Below are 19,493 nucleotides of genomic sequence, written 5' to 3'. Positions count from 1 at the left end.
ATCTCAGTCCTAAATGGCTTACCCCTTATCCTTAGACTGTGTCCCCTGGTTCTGGACTTCCCCAACATCGGGAACACATGCTAACCACATGCTCCCCTGGGGTACATGGGCCACCATGCAGGCCTATACCTAGAGGCCCAGGAGCGCAGGTCTCCGTGGATCCCGAGGTAGAAAGTAAGTGCGTAGATTTTTTTGCTGGTTGGACCCATTGTGTTTCCTACATTACAACCGTGACTACACTCCAAAAGTACTTCAATTGCTGTGAAGTGCTTTGGGATATCCTGAGGTCGTGAAAGGTGCTATATAAATGCAAGTCTTTGTTTTTTTTCTCCTTCCCAGCTGACTGCCTATGGAGGATACCTGAAGTTCGCTGTGTTGTACGATTTTCCAATGGAAAGCGCTGACAATGAGCTGACCTCTAATATTGATGTCATCATCGAGGTAAGGATGCTGGAAATAATCCCGAATTGAATAAAACTGACTGCATAGTAAGACAACTCCCAAACTATAAGGCTACAGGTCTGTGCACATTGTACATATTCTTACTGGGAAGAACCTGAGAGGTGACATCCATTTAAACAATAATTCTGGGCTCGCAGTAGAGGGAGCATGGGTCAGAGATAGGGCTATAATATAACTCCAGTTCACTGAGCCACACTCCCTGTGCCTCGCCACTGCCCCAGAAACGCCTTTCGCTTGCATGCTACATGTAGGTCACCAGTCGGTTTTGTGTTGTAGTTCCTGTAGAACATTGTTTATGCCCAGGAAGTAAATTGGACACAGTTTGAAGTATGATTTTCATTGTCACAGTAATTCATATACAGAAATATGTTATTAAGCACAAATGAACCCCTGAGATTCAGACGGTTAATGATTTACAATAAAAACCTGCTTAATCCTGGGAAACTCCCATGTGGTGAATCTCATTAAAACCCCTTTTGTTGATGCCAGAAGGCATTAATGTCCTTTTGTAAACCTTGTTGAGCGCCTAATACTTGGTGCATACTGATAGCTGGCAGGCCTATATCGACAGCCGAAAAACCCAAAATTAGCAAAATACCACAAACATTGGTGAGCTGCAAGACTGTAATCTAATCTCTGGGATTTATTGCTGTAAATTAATTAAATTCCCTCTTGTGAATTATTAAATTGAAGCCCTTGATTAGATTAGGAAGAGCATGCGAGCTAAACGGGAGTAATTACAAGAGAGGAATCTCATCAAGAGGTGCAAATGATGTCATTAACTAGGAAAGCAATTTGGTTTGTCAGCTAAAATGCAAAATGAGATTATTTTCGTGATAGTCGCTCACATATACTCATCAACAACAACATCTATTTATAATCGAGCCTTTACCGCAGTGAAACGCCCCAACGAATGTTCCCTTTAAGCTGAGCGACCACGCAGCGCTCTCGGAGCTCCTGCACAGCCGGCTCACCGCCATTTAAATGGGAAAAACGCGCATGCGCGCGCCGCGCAACCCCGTAAAGGGGCCACGCAGACAAAAATAATTAAAGGGAACATTAAAGATAATTTGACACACAGCCACGAAGGAGAGGAGGGGAGGCCCGATTGCCGCTGGAGGGGTGAAAGGCCCGTCGATGGAGGGGTGTTTCTGCTTCGTCCGTTACGAAAAGCTTGCTGCAACATCCCCACTGACACCTGGGAGTCCCTGGCCAGAGACTGCCCTAAGTGGAGGAAGTGCAGCCGGGAGGGCGCTGAGCACCTCGAGTCTCAACTGCACCGAGAGCATGCAGAACTCAAGCGCAGGCAGCGGAAAGATCGTGCGGCAAATCTGTCTCCCCCACCCTTTCCCTCAACGACTGTCTGTCCCACCTGTGACACAGACTGTGGCTCTCGTGTTGGACTGTTCAGCCACCTAAGGACTCACTTTAAGAGTGGAAGCAAATCTTCCTCAATTCCGAGGGACTGCCTCTGATGATATGACTAAGGGGATATGAGGGCAGACGCCCAAAAGCTTGGTCAAAGAGGTAGGTGTTTAGGAGCGTCGTAAAGGAGGGAAAGAGAGGTCAAGAGGTTTAGAGAGTGAATTCCGGAGCTTAGGGTCTCAGTCGATGAAGGCACGGTGGAGCGATTAAAATCAGGGATGTTCAAAAGAGCAGGATTAGAGGAGCGCAGACATCTCACAGGGTTCCACTTTTTTACGACGTATATTTGATAAGTCAGAAAGTTATGGGTTCAACCCCCACATGAAGACTTCATTATATAATCTAGGCTGGCACTCGACAGCAGTGCTGAGGAGACTCTGTATTGTCAGATGAACTGCCCTTCGGATAAGATGTTAAACTGAGGCTCTGTTTTGTTATTCTGGTTGTTCAGATGAATGTGAAAGATGCAATAGCTCTCGATCCCTATTATCATGCTCTTTCAGTTTAAGCTGTTGTTTCAGTGCTAAGGATGTTTGAAAAATATTTCCCCTTCTGCTGAACAGTGGGCAGTGCCAGTCCCTCTTCCCCCAGTTCCATCTCTTCTCTCCCCTCCTTTTTGTTGATAAGCGATGTTTTTCTTGAAATAAGTCAGTCAGTTCCCCTGAATTGGGTGCTGTCACCACAGACAGCAATTAAAGGGCTGTAGTAATACACGCCCTCCTATATGGCTCAGAGACATGGATCACAGACACCTCAAGTTGCTGGAGAGGTACCACCAACGATGTCTCCGCAAGATCCTACAAATCCCCTGGGAGGACAGACACACCAACATCAGCGTCCTCGACCAGGCCAATATCCCCAGCATTGAAGCATTGACCACATTTGATCAGCTCCGCTGGGCAGGCCACATTGTCCACATGCTAGACACGAGACTCCCAAAGCAAGCGCTCTACTCGGAACTCCTTCACGGCAAACGAGCCAAAGGTGGGCAGTGGAAACATTACAAGGACGCCCTCAAAGCCTCCCTGATAAAGTGCAACGTCCCCACTGACACCTGGGAGTCCCTGGCCAGAGACCGCCCTAAGTGGAGGAAGTGCATCCGGGAGGGCGCTGAGCACCTCGAGTCTCATCGCCGAGAGCATGCAGAAAACAAGCGCAGGCAGCGGAAGGCGCGTGCGGCAAACCTGTCCCACCCACCCCTTCCCTCAACGACTGTCTGTCCCACATATGACAGAGACTGTAGTTCTCGTATTGGACTGTTCAGCCACCTAAGAACTCATGTTAAGAGTGGAAGCAAGTCCTCCTCGACTCCGAGGGGCTGCTTATGATGTTGATGGTGTAATTATGAGGGGTGTGTGACTTCATTCAATTTCACACTGTTGGCATTGATGGAGGAGGGAGCAGGGCAAGTGATAACATTTAAAGGGACACAGTTTGGCAAATGTTTTCTTAGCTTCATGGCCACTGTGCTTCATAACCACGATACTACCGTCCCGCTAACGAGAGTCTGTTCAAGTTATTGTATGTTATTGTACAATGACACATTAAATTAAAGTATTGTTCTGACTGGTCGCAATATTTTTTCCAGTGCAACACAGCACTGTAAATGCTCTCACTTATTTTTTAAACTGCGCACATGTTGATCATTTAGGGCAATGGTCGCACGCTGAGTACAGGGTCCAATGGCCTCCTGCTCCAACCCTATGAAGAACAATTGGTTGCAGTTCGATTTCTGCCTGAGAACTTTGTGGATCTTAATACAAATAATGCAATAGACCGAGATCGACTAATGACCGTTCTAGTAAATGTAACACGCCTGCAGATCAGGGCCACATACAACGTTGCCAGAAAGACTGTGTACAGGTGAGTGTACAGATTCAACAAGTGTAAGGGACTGCACAATGTCAAAAGAAAATGTGATGAGAACTGTTACAAGTTTAGGATCTTGCCTTTGATATTCCCATGGATACAATGGTGCAAGTCACGCCAGTAAGTGCTTTAATACGGTCTTGCATCGAGAGGTGTGCCCATATTGCAAATATCGAACTATAAGATAGCATAACTAAAGGCTGTAACAACCTTTGTGATCTGAACTGGTCATGTCTTTCACACTTCAATTTAAAGGTGGACTGAAAAAGCACCCGGTGAGTTAAAGACAGGCAACAATCTTCAAGCTGCTTCACTTGACAGCAAGTGTATGCAGAGACCAACAGTTCGGATTTCAAAGATTACAAAAGAAAGAAAGACTTGCATTTATATAGCGCCCTTCATGACCTCAGGATGTCCCAAAGCTCTTCAATGCGAATGAAGTACCTTTTGGAGTGTAGTTACTCTTGTAATGTAGGAAATGCAGCAGCCAATTAGTGCACAGCAAGCTCCCACAAAGAGCAATGTAAAAATGACCAGGTAATCTGTTTTTGTTACATTGATTGAGGGATAAATATTAGCCAGGACACCAGAGAGAAACATAGAAACATAGAAATTAGGTGCAGGAGCAGGCCATTCGGCCCTTCGAGCCTGCACCGCCATTCAATAAGATCATGGCTGATCATTCGAACTCAGTACCCTTTTCCTGCTTTCTCTCCATACCCCTTGATCCCTTTAGCCATAAGGACCATATCTAACTCCCTTTTGAATATATCTAACGAACTGGCCTCAACAACTTTCTGCGGTAGAGAATTCCACATGTTAACCACTCTCTGAGTGAAGAAGTTTCTCCTCATCTCGGTCCTAAATGGCTTACCCCTTATTCTTAGACTGTGACCCCTGGTTCTGGAACTCCCCAGCAATGGGAACATTCTTCCTGACTCTAACCTGTCCAATCCCGTCAGAATTTTATGTTTCTATGAGATCCCCTCTCACTCTTCTAAACTCCAGTGGATACAAGCCCAGTTGATCCAGTCTCTTCTCATATGTCAGTCCAGCCATCCCAGGAATCAGTCTGGTGAACCTTCGCTGCACTCCCTCAATAGCAAGAATGTCCTTCCTCAGATTAGGAGACCAAAACTGAACACAATATTCGAGGTGTGTCCTCGCCAAGGCCCTGTACAATTGCAGTAAGACCTCCCTGCTCCTATACTCAAATCCTCTAGCTATGAAGACCAACATGCTTTTTGCCTTCTTCACCGCCTGCTGTACCTGCATGCCAACCTTCAATGACTGATGTACCATGACACCCAGGTCTCGTTGCACCTCCCCCTTTCCTAATCTGTCATCATTCAGATAATATTCTGTCTTCCTGTTTTTGCCACCAAAGTGGATAACCTCACATTTATCTACATTATACTGCATCTGCCATGCATTTGCCCACTCACCTAACCTGTCCAAGTCACCCTGCAGCCTCTTAGCATCCTCCTCACAGCTCACACCGCCACCCAGCTTAGTGTTATCTGCAAACTTGGAGATATTACATTCAATTCCTTCATCTAAATCATTGATGTCTATTGTAAATAGCTGGTGTCCAAGCACTGAACCCTGCGGCACTCCACTGGTCACTGCCTGCCATTCTGAAAAGGACCCGTTTATTCTGACTCTCTGCTTCTGTCTGCCAACCAGTTTTCTATCCACGTCAATACATTACCCCCAATACCATGTGCTTTAATTTCGCACACTAATCTCTTGTGTGGGACCTTGTCAAAAGCCTTTTGAAAGTCCAAATACACCACATTCATTGGTTCTCCCTTGTCCATTCTACTAGTTACATCCTCAAAAAATTCTAGAAGATTTATCAAGCATGATTTCTCTTTCATAAATCCATGCTGACTTGGACCGATGCTGTCACTGCTTTCCAAATGCGCTGCTATTTCATCTTTAATAATTGATTCCAACATTTTCCCCACCACCGATGTCAGGTTAACCGGTCTATAATTTCCTGTTTTCTCTCTCCCTCCTTTTTTAAAAAGAGGTGTTACATTAACTACCCTCCAGCCTATAGGAACTGATTCAGAGTCAATAGAATGTTGGAAAATGATGACCAATGCATCCATTATTTCTAGGGCCACTTCCTTAAGTACTCTGGGATGCAGCCTATCAGGCCCTGGGGATTTATCGGCCTTCAATCCCATCAATTTCCTGAACACAATTTCCTGACTAATAAGGATTTCCTTCTTAGAGAACTTCCCTACTCTTAGTAGAGAACTCCCCTACTCTTCTTCGAAATAGTGCCATGGGATTTTTTGCGTCCTCCTGAGAGCGTAGACGGGGCCTCGGATTAACGTCTCATCCGAAAGAAGGTCCGAAAATAAGGGACATGCTACATGTCCCCACATCAGTGGGCCATTGTGCTTGACTGAAACAAAATATCTTCTAACTAGCATTCTCCTTCTCAGCGTGTTCAAGGTATGCTCTTGCAGCTTCTGTTTAACAACGTTGCTGCCTTCACAGCCTTTGCTGGACCTGACCAACTTGCCTGTGTCTCTGTCTCTGTATTTTTAAAAATCTTCCTTTGTTGACTACCAGGTAAAAAACAGAGACTTCCCGACACAATGGACGTGAGGGGTGTTTTTGCTGAGAGGAACTAATAAATTGCTTATTATTTAATCTATGGGGAATCAACATCAAAGCTTATCTCATTAATATTTGTACTGCCGATTATCTCGAAGTCACTTTTAATTTGCCTGAGTACAGATTTAAAAATCACATTTTTTTCTTTCTAACTCCTTTCTGTGGAATAATGGTCAAAAAAATCAAAATGTGATAAGTGCATTTAAGATTTATCTAGTATCTAAGCAATAGTTATCATACCAGGGAAATGTGAGTTGCTGAACAATTTGCTGAAAAATTTTCACCATCAATACTACCGTCAAAATATCAAGTTGCAATTTAAGGCGCACTCCAGTGTATGTAGTGTTTGTAGTATTTAGCTAACAACCCAGGGGCCATGAGTTCAAATCCTACCATAGTAAGTTGTGAAAGCCAGTTCAATAAATCAGGTAACTTGAGGGATTACACGAGAAAAAGTGTTTATGGAAGAAGCCGTCTGGTTGTAAAAACATAACTGGTTTATTAAAACTGTCACTTCTTCTCAATCTGGTCTACCCAGGATATAATCCCATGCTATGACTCTTAGGGCTACTGGCATGGCCTAGCAAGACACTCAGTTGAATGAAGCAATTCTTTCTCCAGTAAGGATCCATTGCCAGCTTCTCAGGCTAATTGGAGGAGATACCTTCAATTTAGTCCGTTTTTTCTACTTTCTCCATCTCCCCAGTTTATCCTGGCACTCTCCCTCATTGCTCCCCCTCGGGTATCAGCCGTGGCTCAGTGGGTAGCACTCTTGCCTCAGAGTCAGAAGATTGTGGATTCAAGCTCCACTCCAGTGACTTGAGCACCAAAATCTAGGCTGACTCATGAGTGCAGTGTTGAGGGAGTGCTGCACTGTCGGTGGTGCCATCTTTCAGATGAGACGTTAAACCAAGGCCCCGTCTGCTCTCTCAGGTGGACGTAGAAGATCCCACGGCACTATTTCGAAGCAGGGCATGGAAGGTATCCCTGTTGTCTTGGCCAATGTTTGTCCCTCAATCAACATCGCTAAACAAACCGATTATCTGGTCATTATGCTGTTTGTGGGAGCTTGCTGTGCGCAAATTGGCTGCTGAGTTTTCTACGTTACAACAGTGACTAAACTTCAAAAGTATTGGGTGTAAAGCACTTTGGGACATCCTGGGCCGTGAATGATGCTATATAAATGCAAAACCTTTTATTTTCTTTCTCCATTAATACTGGCACTCACCCGTTACTATCTGTCAGTTAATCGTTCTCACCCTGGATCTCCCTCCAGCTGCATGCTCCACCCTAACCGTACATTTGTCTTCTTTCCTTCATGGTGCATTTCGACCCTCCCGTAACATGCATTTTTCCCCTTTACCTCCCTCGGCATCCATTTCCCCTGCTTGCTATTCTCTAAATTTACTGGCTAAAACCACAGACAGGTCTCTTACCACTTCTCCCACTGGCCAGGATTGCTGACTCTGTAGCTTGCAGATGTGAACTGCTGTTCCTGCAGCGGCACCAATCCTGGCCTTTAGTACTATAGGAGAAGTGGGAACTGTCTGGTGCTTTGGCCACCAGACCACGGAAGGAGTGGGGGGGAGGGGGGTGGTGGGGGGAAGCCAGCGAGATGAAGGTCTCAGTTGCATTGACTTAGGTCATCAAGCAGTGACACAGTGACTGGACACCCAAATTGTGTTCACCATGAAATGCTGATGGTTGGCCTGTATGTAAAGGTTTTGCTTGGAAAAACATAGAATCTGGAAATTAGCTCTTATTAAACAATATCAGTGTCTCCAATGATGTAGTAGAGCTGGTCTCTCTGGTATTAGATTGGCAGAACTGTTCACACTTTAGCTGTTTTTATTTACTGTTAAAAGTTACAAGTATGGGGCATTTTCATTTGGTTAACCGTTATGCTGATTTGATTAACTGATTGGATATGAGCGAGACTTGAATGAGTTTACAAGAAATGGAATAAGTGTCCGAGTGACACTTCACAATAAGCTGCCTAGTTATGCTTAGCTGGGTTTGTCCTCCCAGTGTAAGTAGACATTGTTTTGATTTATCCCAAGATTGATCCACAATAGATCCAGCTCACGTTGTTAAGTGCTGTAATATGAGAATTATGCAAATCTTTGTACTTTCAGGCTGGGTTCTGTCACCTTGGATGTAGCAAACTCCAATGCCATCGACGTTCTTCCTGCAGTGGACATTGAACACTGTGAATGCCCACCAGGCTACACTGGCATTTCCTGTGAGGTAATGCAGAAAACTCTCGTCTTTTGATTACATCGTTAGATCAACATTTTCAATGTTAAGACAGGGAGGATGTTAATGAAATATTGGTTCGTGTGGTATAGACAACTTTCCAACTTGTGCTAATGTCATAACATTTGGGATTCATTCCCTTTCAGTTGTGCAGAAATACTCATGCCCTCCCTTCCCTTGTGTACAATGGAGTACCGGTAAATAGACCGTGAAAATGATAGACTCTAAAGTAATAGAGTATCTATCATGAAGAGCTAGAAATGACATGCATCATCATCATCATAGGCAGTCCCTCGGAATTGCTTCCACTCTGAGAATGAGTCCTTAGGTGGCTGAACAGTCCAACACGAGAACCACAGCCCCTGCCACAGGTGGGACAGACAGTCGCTGGCGGTAAGGGAGGGTGGGACAGGTTTGCCGCACGTTCTTTCCGCTGCCTGTGCTTGTTTTCTGCATGCACTCGGCAATGAGAGGCGAGGCGCTCAGCGCCCTCCCGGATGCACTTCCTCCACTTAGGGCGGTCTTTCGGCAGTGACTCCAAGGTTTTTGGTGGGGATGTTGCATTTTATCAGGGAAGCTTTGAGGGTGTCCTTGTAACGTTTCCTCTGTCCACCTTTGGCTCGTTTGCCATGAAGGAGATCCAAGTAGAGTGCTTGCTTTTGGAGTCTCGTGTCTGGCATGCGGACAATGTGGTCTGCCCAGCGGATCTGATCAAGTGTGGTCAGTGCTTCAATGCTGGCCTGGACGAGGACACTAATGTTGGTACTTCTGTTCTCCCAGGGGATTTGTAGGATCTTGCAGAGGCATCGTTGGTGGTTTTTCTCCAGCGACTTGAGGTGTATACTGTACACGGTTCATGTCTCTGAGCCATACATATATAAACATAGAAACATAGAAAATAGTGCAGGAATAGGCTATTCGGCCATTCGAGCCTGCACCACCATTCAATAAGATCATGGCTGATCATTCCCTCAGTAAGCCTTTCCTGTTTTGCCTCCATACCCCTTGATCGCTTTAGCCGTAAGGGCCATATCTAACTCCCTCTTGAATATATCCAATGAACTGGCATCAACAACTCTCTGCGGTAGAGAATTCCACAGGTTAACAATTCTCTGAGTGAAGAAGTTTCTCCTCATCTCCGTCCTAAATAGCTTACCCCTTATCCTTAGACTGTGTCCCCTGGTTCTGGACTTCCCCAACATTGGGAACATTCTTCCTGCATCTAACCTGTCCAGTTCCGTCAGAACTTTATATGTTTCTATGAGATCCCCTCTCATCCTTCTAAACTCCAGTGAATACAGGCCTAGTCGATCCAGTCTCTCCTCCTATGTCAGTCCAGCCATCCCGGAAATCAGTCTGGTGAACCTTCGCTGCACTCCCTTAATAGCAAGAACGTCCTTCCTCAGATTAGGAGACCAAAACTGAACACAATATTCCAGGTGAGGCATCACCAAGGCCCTAAACAACTGCAGTAAGACCTCCCTGCTCCTTTACTCAAACCCCCCTAGCTATGAAGGCCAACATACCATTTGCCTTCTTCACCACCTGCTGTACCTGCATGCCAACTTTCAATGACTGATGTACCATGACACACAGGTCTCGTTGCACCTCCCCTTTTTCCTAATCTGCCGCCATTCAGATAATATTCTGCCTTCGCGTTTTTGCCCCCAAAGTGGATAGCCTCACATTTATCCACATTATACTGCATCTGCCATGCATTTGTCCACTCACCTAACCTGTCCAAGTCACCTTGCAGCCTCTTAGCGTCCTCCTCACAGCTCACACCGCCACCCAGCTTAGTGTCATCTGCAAACTTGGAGATATTACACTCAATTCCCTCATCTAAATCATTAATGTATATTGTAAATAGCTGGTGTCCCAGCACTGAGCCCTGCGGTACTCCACTAGTCACTGCCTGCCATTCTGAAAAGGACCCGTTTATCCCGACTCTCTGCTTCTTATCTGCCAACCAGTTCTCTATACACGTCAGTACATTACCCTCAATACCATGTACTTTAATTTTGCACATAAATCTCTTGTGTGGGACCTTGTCAAAAGCCTTTTGAAAGTCCAAATACACCAAGGTTCTCCCTTGTCCACTCTACTAGTTATATCCTCAAAAAATTCCAGAAGATTTGTCAAGCATGATTTCCCTTTCATAATCCATGCTGACTTGGACCAATCCTGTCACTGCTTTCCAAATGCGCTGCTATTTCATCTTTAATAATTGATTCCAACATTTTCCCCACTGCTGATGTCAGGCTAACCAGTCTATAATTACCCGTTTTCTCTCTCCCTCCTTTTTTAAAAAGTGGTGTTACATTAGCTGCTCTCCAGTCCATAGGAACTGATCCAGAGTCAATAGACTGTTGGAAAATAATGACCAATGCATCCACTATTTCTAGGGTTACTTCGTTAAGGACTCTGGGATGCAGACTACCAGGCCCCAAGGATTTATCGGCCTTCAATCCCATCAATTTCCCTAACACAATTTCCTGCTTAATAAGGATTTCCTTCAGTTCTTCCTTCTCAGTAGACCCTCGGTCTCCTGGTATTTCCGGAAGGTTATTTGTGTCTTTCTTCGTGAAGACAGAACCAAAGTATTTGTTCAACTGGTCTGCCATTTCTTTATTTCCCATTCTTCACTAATCTTTTTCTCTTCATATATCTATAGAAGCTTTTGCAGTCAGTTTTTATGTTCCCAGAAAGCTTCCTCTCATACTCTATTTTCCCACTCCTAATTAAACCCTTTGTCCTCCTCTGCTGAATTCTAAATTTCTCCTAATCCTCAGGTTTGCTGCTTTTTCTGGCCAAATTATTTGCCTCTTCCTTGGATTTAACACTATCCTTAAATTCCCTTGTTAGCCACGGTTGAGCCACCTTCCCTGTTTTATTTTTACTCCAGACAGGGATGTACAATTGTTGAAGTTCATCCAAGTGATCTTTAAATGTTTGCCATTGCCTATCCACCGTCAACGCTTTAAGTATCATTTGCTAGTGTATTCTAGCCAATTCACTTCTCATACCATCGAAGTTACCTTTCCTTAAGTTCAGGACCCTAGTCTCTGAATTAACTGTGTCACTCTCCATCTTAATAAAGAATTCTACCATATTATGGTCACTCTTCCCCAAGGGGTCTCGCATAACAAGAATCCTAATTTCTCCTTTCTCATTACACATCACCCAGTCTAGGATGGCCAACCTTCTGGTTGATTCCTTGACATATTGGTCAAGAAAACCATCCCTAATACACTCCAGGAAATCCTCCTCCACCGCATTGCTACCAGTTTGGTTAGCCCAATCTATATGTAGATTAAAGTCACCCATGATAACTGCTGTACCTTTATTGCATGCATCCCTAATTTCTTGTTTGATGCTGTCCCCAACCTCACTACTGCTGTTTGGTGGTTTATACACAACTCCCACTAGCGTTTTCTGCCCTTTGGTATTCCACAGCTCCACCCATACAGATTCCACATCATCCAGCTAATGTCCTTCCTTACTATTGCGTTAATTTCCTCTTTAATCAGCAATGCTACCCCACCTCCTTTTCCTTTCGGTCTATCCTTCATGAATGTTGAATACCCCTGAATGTTGAGTTCCCAGCCTTGGTCACCCTGGAGCCATGTCTCCATAATGCCAATTATATCATATTCATTAATTGCTGCCTGTGCAGTTAATTCGTCCATTGAGGCACAGAGCCTTTAGGCTTGTCTTTTTAGCACACTTTGCCCCTTTAGAATTTTGCTGTAATGTGGCTCTTTTTGATTTTTGCCTTAGGTTTCTCTGCCCTCCACTTTTACTTTACTTTTTTCTATATTTTGCTTCTGCCCCCATTCTCCTTCCCTCTGTCTCCCTGTATTGGTTCCCATACCCCTGCCATATTATTTTAACCCCTCCCCAAAGCACTAGCAAACACTCCCCCGAGGACATTGGTTCCGGTCCTGCCCAGGTGCAGACCTTCCGGTTTGTACTGGTCCCACCTCCTCCAGAACCGGTTCCGATGTCCCAGGAGTTTGAATCCCTCCCTTCTGCACCACTCCTCAAGCCACGTATTCTTCTGAGCTATCCCGCGATTCCTACTCTGACTAGCACGTGGCACTGGTAGCAATCCTGAGATTACTACCTTTGAGGTCGTACTTTTTAATTTAACTCCTAGCTCCCTAAATTCACCTTGTAGGACCTCATCCCAATTTTTACCGATATGGTTGGTACCTATATGCACCACGACAACTGGCCGTTCACCCTCCCCCTCCAAAATGTCCTGCAACCGCACATACCAGGAGGGTGGGCATTACTACAGCCCTGTAGACCATGAGCTTGGTGGTAAATTTGAGGACCTGGTCTTCGAACACTCTTTTCCTCAGGCGGCCGAAGGCTGCGCTGGCGCACTGGAGGCTGTGTTGGATCTCCTCATCAAAGTCTGCTTTTGTTGATAAAAGGCTCCCGAGTTATGGGAAGTGGTCCACATTGTCCAGGGCCACGCCGTGGATCTTGATGACTGGGGGGCAGTGCTGTGCGGCGAGGACAGGCTCGTGGAGGACCTTTGTCTTACGGATGTTTAGCGCAAGGCCCATGCTTTCATACACCTCAGTGAATGCATCGACTAGGTCCTGGAGTTCAGTCTCTGAAAGTGCGCAGAGACAGGCGTTGTCCGCATATTGTAGCTCGACGACAAAAGTCGGGGTGGTCTTGGACCTGGCCTGGAGACGGCGAAGGTTGAACAGCCTCCCACTGGTTCTGTAGTTTAGCTCCACTCCAGCGGGGAGCTTGTTGACTGTGAGGTGGAGCATGGCAGCGAGGAAGATTGAGAAGAGGGTTGGGGCGATGACGCAGCTTTGTTTGACCCCAGTCCAGATATGGATTGGGCCTGTAATGGATCCATTGATAAGGATTACGGCCTGCATGTCGTCATGGAGCAAGCGGAGGATGTTGACCACCTTTTGGGGGCATTAGTATATTATCTGGACAGTAAATACATCTTCCATAGTGATATCTGTCTCTCTATTTTGATCTCTGTTTTGACAAGATATGACTTCATAAACTATCCTGTTTCTAATCTATGTAGTACGGTCATTTTCCACCTAATTTGGCTACTGAAGCAATCTCTGAAATCTCAGTATAGAGGAAGGATTTTCAGCCCATTTTGTCCATACTGAGCTAGTTCTCCCACTACAACTATCTCCAGCAATACCACTGCTCTGCACTTATTCTATACCCTTCAGGAGTTTTCTCCTTCAGGTGTTTATCTTCCTTTCCCCTATATAATGCGAGACAATCTCGATAGAACCTATTGCGAGTTGTTATAATCTGGAATACACCGCCTGACTGGCTGATGGAAGCAGATTCAATAATAACTTTCACAAGGGAATTGGAAAGGCAAAAAAATTGCAGGGTTACAGGGAAAGGGCAGGTGAGTGGGACTAAGTGGATAGCTCTTTCAGAGACACAATGTGACAAATGCTGCATCATTCTATGATTCTATGATTGATATAGCTTCACCTGCCACTTATAGTAAAACATTTCATATCCTAATAACCCTTTTCATGAAAATCCCTTCTCACCCCACTACTCCCTTTATGCTTCCAATTGCAATCCTGCCTTTATGCACTTTTGATAATTCATCACTCAATGGCAATAATCTTTCGCTATTTACTCCTTCAAATCTTTTCTTAATTGCGAACACTTATATTAAATTCCCGTAACCTGTTCTGACCTGACGAATGCAGTCCTCATGCTAAAAGTTTGTCATCGTACCTGTATCCTAGTATCATCTTAGTGAATCTATCTTGCGCTTTTTTGTATGATTTCAATGAGCTGCAATTTGCTGAAAAAATAACAGCGGGTGAACGATGCAGGCCGTTATTAATGTGCAAAACAGCCAGAGGCTTGTGGTGAGGAAGAACATAAGAACATAAGAAATAGGAACAGGAGTAGGCCATACGGCCCCTCAAGCCTGCTCCGCCATTCGATAAGATCATGCTGATCTGATCATGGACTCAGCTCCACTTCCCCACCCGCTCCCCATAACCCCTTATCCCCTTATCCCCTTATCGTTTAAGAAACTGTCTATTTCTGTCTTAAATTTATTCAATGTCCCAGCTTCCACAGCTCTCTGAGGCAGTGAATTCCACAGATTTACAACCCTCTGAGAGAAGAAATTCCTCCTCATCTCTGTTTTAAATGGGTGGCCCCTTATTCAAGATCGTCCCCATCAGTGGAAACATCCTCTCTGTATCCAGCTTGTCAAGCCCCCTCATAATCTTATATGTTTCGATAAAATCACCTCCTCATTCTTCTGAATTCCAATGAGTGGATGCCCAACCTACTCAACCTTTCCTCATAAGTCAACCCCCTCATCCCTGGAATCAACCTAGTGAACCTTCTCGAACTGCCTCCAAAGCAAGTATATCCTTTCGTAAATATGGAAACCAAAACTGCACGCAGTATTCTAGGTGTGGCCTCACCAATACCCTGTACAGCTATAGCAAGACTTCCCTGCTTTTATACTCCATCCCCTTTGCAGTAAAGGCCAAGATACCATTGGCCTTCCTGATCACTTGCTGTACCTGCATATCATCCTTTTGTGTTTCATGCACAAGTACCCCCAGGTCCCGCTGTACTGCGGCACTTTGCAATCTTTCTCCATTTAAATAATAACTTGCTCTTTGATTTTTTTTCTGCCAAAGTGCATCACTTCACATTTTCCAACATTATACTCCATCTGCCAAGTTCTTGCCCACTCACTTAGCCTGTCTTATGTCCTCCTGCAGCCTCTTTATGTTCTCCTCACACATTACCCTTCCTCCCATCTTTGTATCACTCAGTCCCCTCTTCCAAGTCGTTAATATAGATTGTAAATAGTTGGGGTTCCAGCACTGATCCCTGCGGCAACCCACTTGTTACTGATTGCCAACCCGAGAATGAACCATTTATCCTGACTCTGTTTTCTATTTGTCAGCCAATCTTCTATCCATGCTAATATATCAACAGGTGAGCAAAAGCTTGATCAAAGAGACAGGTTTTAAAGAGTGCCTTTAAATAAGGTAAGATAGACAGAGAGGTTTACGCAGGGAATGACAGAACTTAGGACCAAGGCAGCTGAAGCCACAGCTGCCAATGGTGGAGCGGTGAAAATCGGGTTTCTAAAAGAACCGGTGCAGACTCGATGGGCCGAATAGCCTCCATCTGTGCTGTACTGTTCTATGATTCTGAGTTTACTCTCAATCAGGAAAAGTAGCCAGAAGGGATTTGTAAATTGAAGAAAATCAAATGGGTAGTTTTGTAATTATTTCATTTCTTTGATAATTGAAGTTGAAAAATAAATGCAATAGACTTTTGTGATATGTATAACTACATTTCTACAATTTACTTTCATACACGCCTGGGGGTGAAATTTGTGCTGTCGATAATTTTATTGGAACAAAATCAACGCTGAGTATGAAATGGATATCCTGTTTTGTACTTGCACTGACTTCTCCACGAATATTATTGTTTGGTGCATTTTCACCCTGATGTATACCTTTCAAAGGTGAAAGTGTAAGCTACAGTTCAAATATCCGAATTCAGAAACTGTGCTCACAGCACTTGAATAGCAAATTGCCTCTGCTCGTACATTTCTTCATTTCTCAATTTTCCAGGTTTTGCTGAAGTGTTACAATAAGGGATATAACGTGTGAAGTACAGCATACACGTCCCTATCTTTCTGAATCTAAAAAGGTGGTATTGAGAGGCTGCACTCCTGGTGTTGAGCCCTAGACCAGAGTGTGGGTTGCAGAGGCTTCTCTACAGTGTTGTAACCCTATTCCCACCCCACAATTTGGTCTAATGAGGTCCAGTGCCAGGGCTGTTGTCCTTAAAGGAGCAGTTACAGGCTGCTCTGAAAACAACGGAACAAAACCACCATGGCCCTCATTTTTGTGGGCCAAAGAGAATCATCAGTGTCCTCACCTGCCGCTGGTCCCCATCTTAAAGGGGCCCCCCCGTATGGTGCTGGCAGCTTGCCAAAAGCATTCTGACCCTGTAAATGGCTGGGATCTCCGATAGGCAGTCCGATCACTCCACCTGATGTGCACCCTAAACAAAAATCAGCCCGTGGTTGTAGTCAAGGGAAAAAAGAGAGTGACCCTGACTCTTAAAACGGGCTGTCACGCCACTGTTTACATTATCCATTTACTCACACTTTGTTCGAATTCAACCATTCGACATGAACATAACTTCCCAACATAATGCTGCGCTTCCAACTTAAAAGATGGTATGTTTTCTTATGAGTGGTGGGGAACCTCACTCACTGCCAGTGCATATGGGACAGTCGTGGGCTTTGCTCTGGTATGTGCTGGTTGGCGGGTGAGGTTCCTCCCCCGTCCCCCGACCCATCAACATGGAAAATCACCCAAAGGTTTTTTTGAGGAAAAAAAAAATTAATCCAAGAAAGAGATCTTTAGGAATGTTCTTGAATTATAACTTAGGCTACTCGAACTTTTAAGACTTTTCAGAAATGTGCTGCAGTGGGGTTTTTCAATAATTTATTATGTTTAACAGTCTTGCATCCCAGGTTTTTATCGTGTCGGTGGAATATTGTTTGGAGGCATCTGTCAGCAGTGTGAATGCAACGGCCACGCTACGGAATGTGACTCTAACGGCACTTGTTTGGTAAGTTCCAGTTAGTGCAAGTTATCTAATGTACGAGCAGAGGCGAGGTGAAATCCTAAGAGCCAAACATTTTAATTGTGGTACGCGGGAGTCGGTTTTTATACAGTTTCACGTTTATTTGTAAAACCTTGCTTAAATAAGGATGGCATTAACAATGGGATCTTGTCTGAAGGACTTTCGTGGTATTGTATGTGTTTGGGGGATTGTACTTTAAATTAAGATTCCATTAAAAAACGAATGAAAGACTTGCATTTATATAGCATCCCAAACCACTTTACAGCCAATGAACTACTTTTGAAGTGTTGTCATTGTTGCAATGTAGGAAACACGGCAGCCAATTTGCGCACAGCAAGCTCCCACAAACAGCAATGCGATAATGACCAGATAATCTGTTTTTGTTATGTTAATTAAGGGATAATTATTGGCCAAGACACCAGGGATAATTCCCCTGCTCTTCTTCGAAATAGTGCCATGGGATCTTTTACGCTCATCCTAGAGGGCAGGCGGGGCCTCAGCTTAACGTCTCATCCAAAAGGTGGCACCTCCGACAGTGCAGCCCTCCCTCAGCACTGCACTTGAGTGTGAATGTAGATTTCTGTGCTCAAATCCCTGGAGTGGGACTTTAACCCACAACCTTCTGACTCAGAGGCAAGGATGCTAGCCACTGAGCCACAGCTGACATCCATGCCAAGCCCAGGGGTTCTGAGGCTAACTGCTCCAGCTCAGATCAGCAAATGTGTGGTCAGGCTGTGCACCTTTACTACTTTTGTATCCATGTTGCTTCTTTTATGAAGTTCTATATTATTTAAAAACATATAAGCAGTTACCGAGGGGAGAGAATAACTTGTAATTATGGTCAGTATTTTTTTTCCCACATACTATATTGTAAATGAACCTATGCGCTGCTTTCCAGGATTGTCGGCACAACACAACCGGCCCAAACTGTGACCAGTGCTCCCTCGGTTCATATGGCGATCCCACCAGAGGGACTACTGACGATTGCCTGCCATGTGCCTGCCCACTGAATATTTCCTCCAACAAGTGAGCCTGCTGTGGTTTTTCGTGCAAGGGATTTTAATAAATGTTGTTGCCTCTAGTAACTGTAATCTTGGTAATAAAGAGGAAATTCACAACCATTTTGACAATAAATGGATCCTTTCTGCACAAGTATTTTGTAAATGGCCTTTCACATCTGCAGGACTCGCACCAAGTCCCGCTCACCCGTGTGCTCGCTGACCGACATTGGCTCCCATTCCAGCAATGCCTCAATTTTAAAATTCACATCCTTGCTTTCAAATCCCTCCATGGTCTCGCCCTCCTTGTATAAAACATTTGTCAAAATTATCATCACCTGCAGTGTTATAATAGCATTTCACAGCATAGAATAAATTATTCTATAACCTGACTGTAAAATCTACACCTAAACCCATTGTCCAGTCCTCAATGTCGCCACCATTTTAGGTTAAATGTTTGGGATCTGAAGCAGAGATTCATGGTTATATTATCATTGGATACTTAGCCAACAGAAACGTTTTAACCCTGTGGTGAAATAATAATTCATATATTTATTCAAAATAAATTCCCCAGTTTGGAACAAAGTTTTGGACACTGTGAAAGGTAGCAGTGAAAGCAGAATGCAAAAATCATTCTGAATGAACAGTATCTTTAGGAAAGATGCGAAGGCTTTGTCGAGGGTACCGAAGAGATTTACAAGAATGGTTGCAGGGATGAGGGATTACAGTTACGTGGATAGACTGGAGGAGCTGGGTTCTCCTTTGAGCATATTAGGCTAAGAGGAGGTTTGATAGAGGTGTTTAAAATCATGAAGGGTTTAGATCGAGTGAACAAGGCGAAACTGTTTCCAGTAGCTGAAGGTTGATAAGCAGACGGTGGGGATTTAAGGGGATTGGCAACAGAACCAGAGGCGACATGAGGAAAAACTTATTTACGCAACGAGTGGTTAGGATTTGGAATACGCTGCCTGATAGGGTGGTGGATAAAAATTCAATAGTAGCTTTCAAGAGGGAATTATAGAAATACTTGAAGGAGAAAAAATTGCAGGGATATGGGGAAAGAGCGGGGGGAATGGGACTGCTCTTCAAAAGAGCTGGCATAGACTCGATGGGCCGAATGGTTTCCTGTGCTATACTATTCTAGGATTCTGCAATCCCATCAGCTTCAACTGGATACAAAAC

At 44.5% G+C, this 19,493-nt stretch overlaps 1 protein-coding gene across 1 annotated transcript in view; it reads left to right on the top strand.

Annotated features, from left to right (window-relative positions):
• Positions 1-19,493, top strand: part of lama1 (laminin, alpha 1) — a 439,104-nt gene that overhangs the window by 220,444 nt on the left and 199,167 nt on the right. Inside the window, exons 13-17 of the mRNA XM_070895870.1 lie at positions 340-441; positions 3,539-3,750; positions 8,526-8,637; positions 17,188-17,298; positions 18,212-18,339. Coding sequence (XP_070751971.1) covers positions 340-441; positions 3,539-3,750; positions 8,526-8,637; positions 17,188-17,298; positions 18,212-18,339 — 665 coding nt within the window. The remainder of the gene's footprint in view (positions 1-339; positions 442-3,538; positions 3,751-8,525; positions 8,638-17,187; positions 17,299-18,211; positions 18,340-19,493) is intronic.

Source organism: Pristiophorus japonicus, chromosome 1 (genome assembly GCF_044704955.1).
Source record: "Pristiophorus japonicus isolate sPriJap1 chromosome 1, sPriJap1.hap1, whole genome shotgun sequence".
Taxonomy (NCBI): domain Eukaryota; kingdom Metazoa; phylum Chordata; class Chondrichthyes; family Pristiophoridae; genus Pristiophorus; species Pristiophorus japonicus.
Note: the sequence above shows the minus strand (reverse complement) of the source record. Positions and strands in the feature narration are given on the sequence as shown.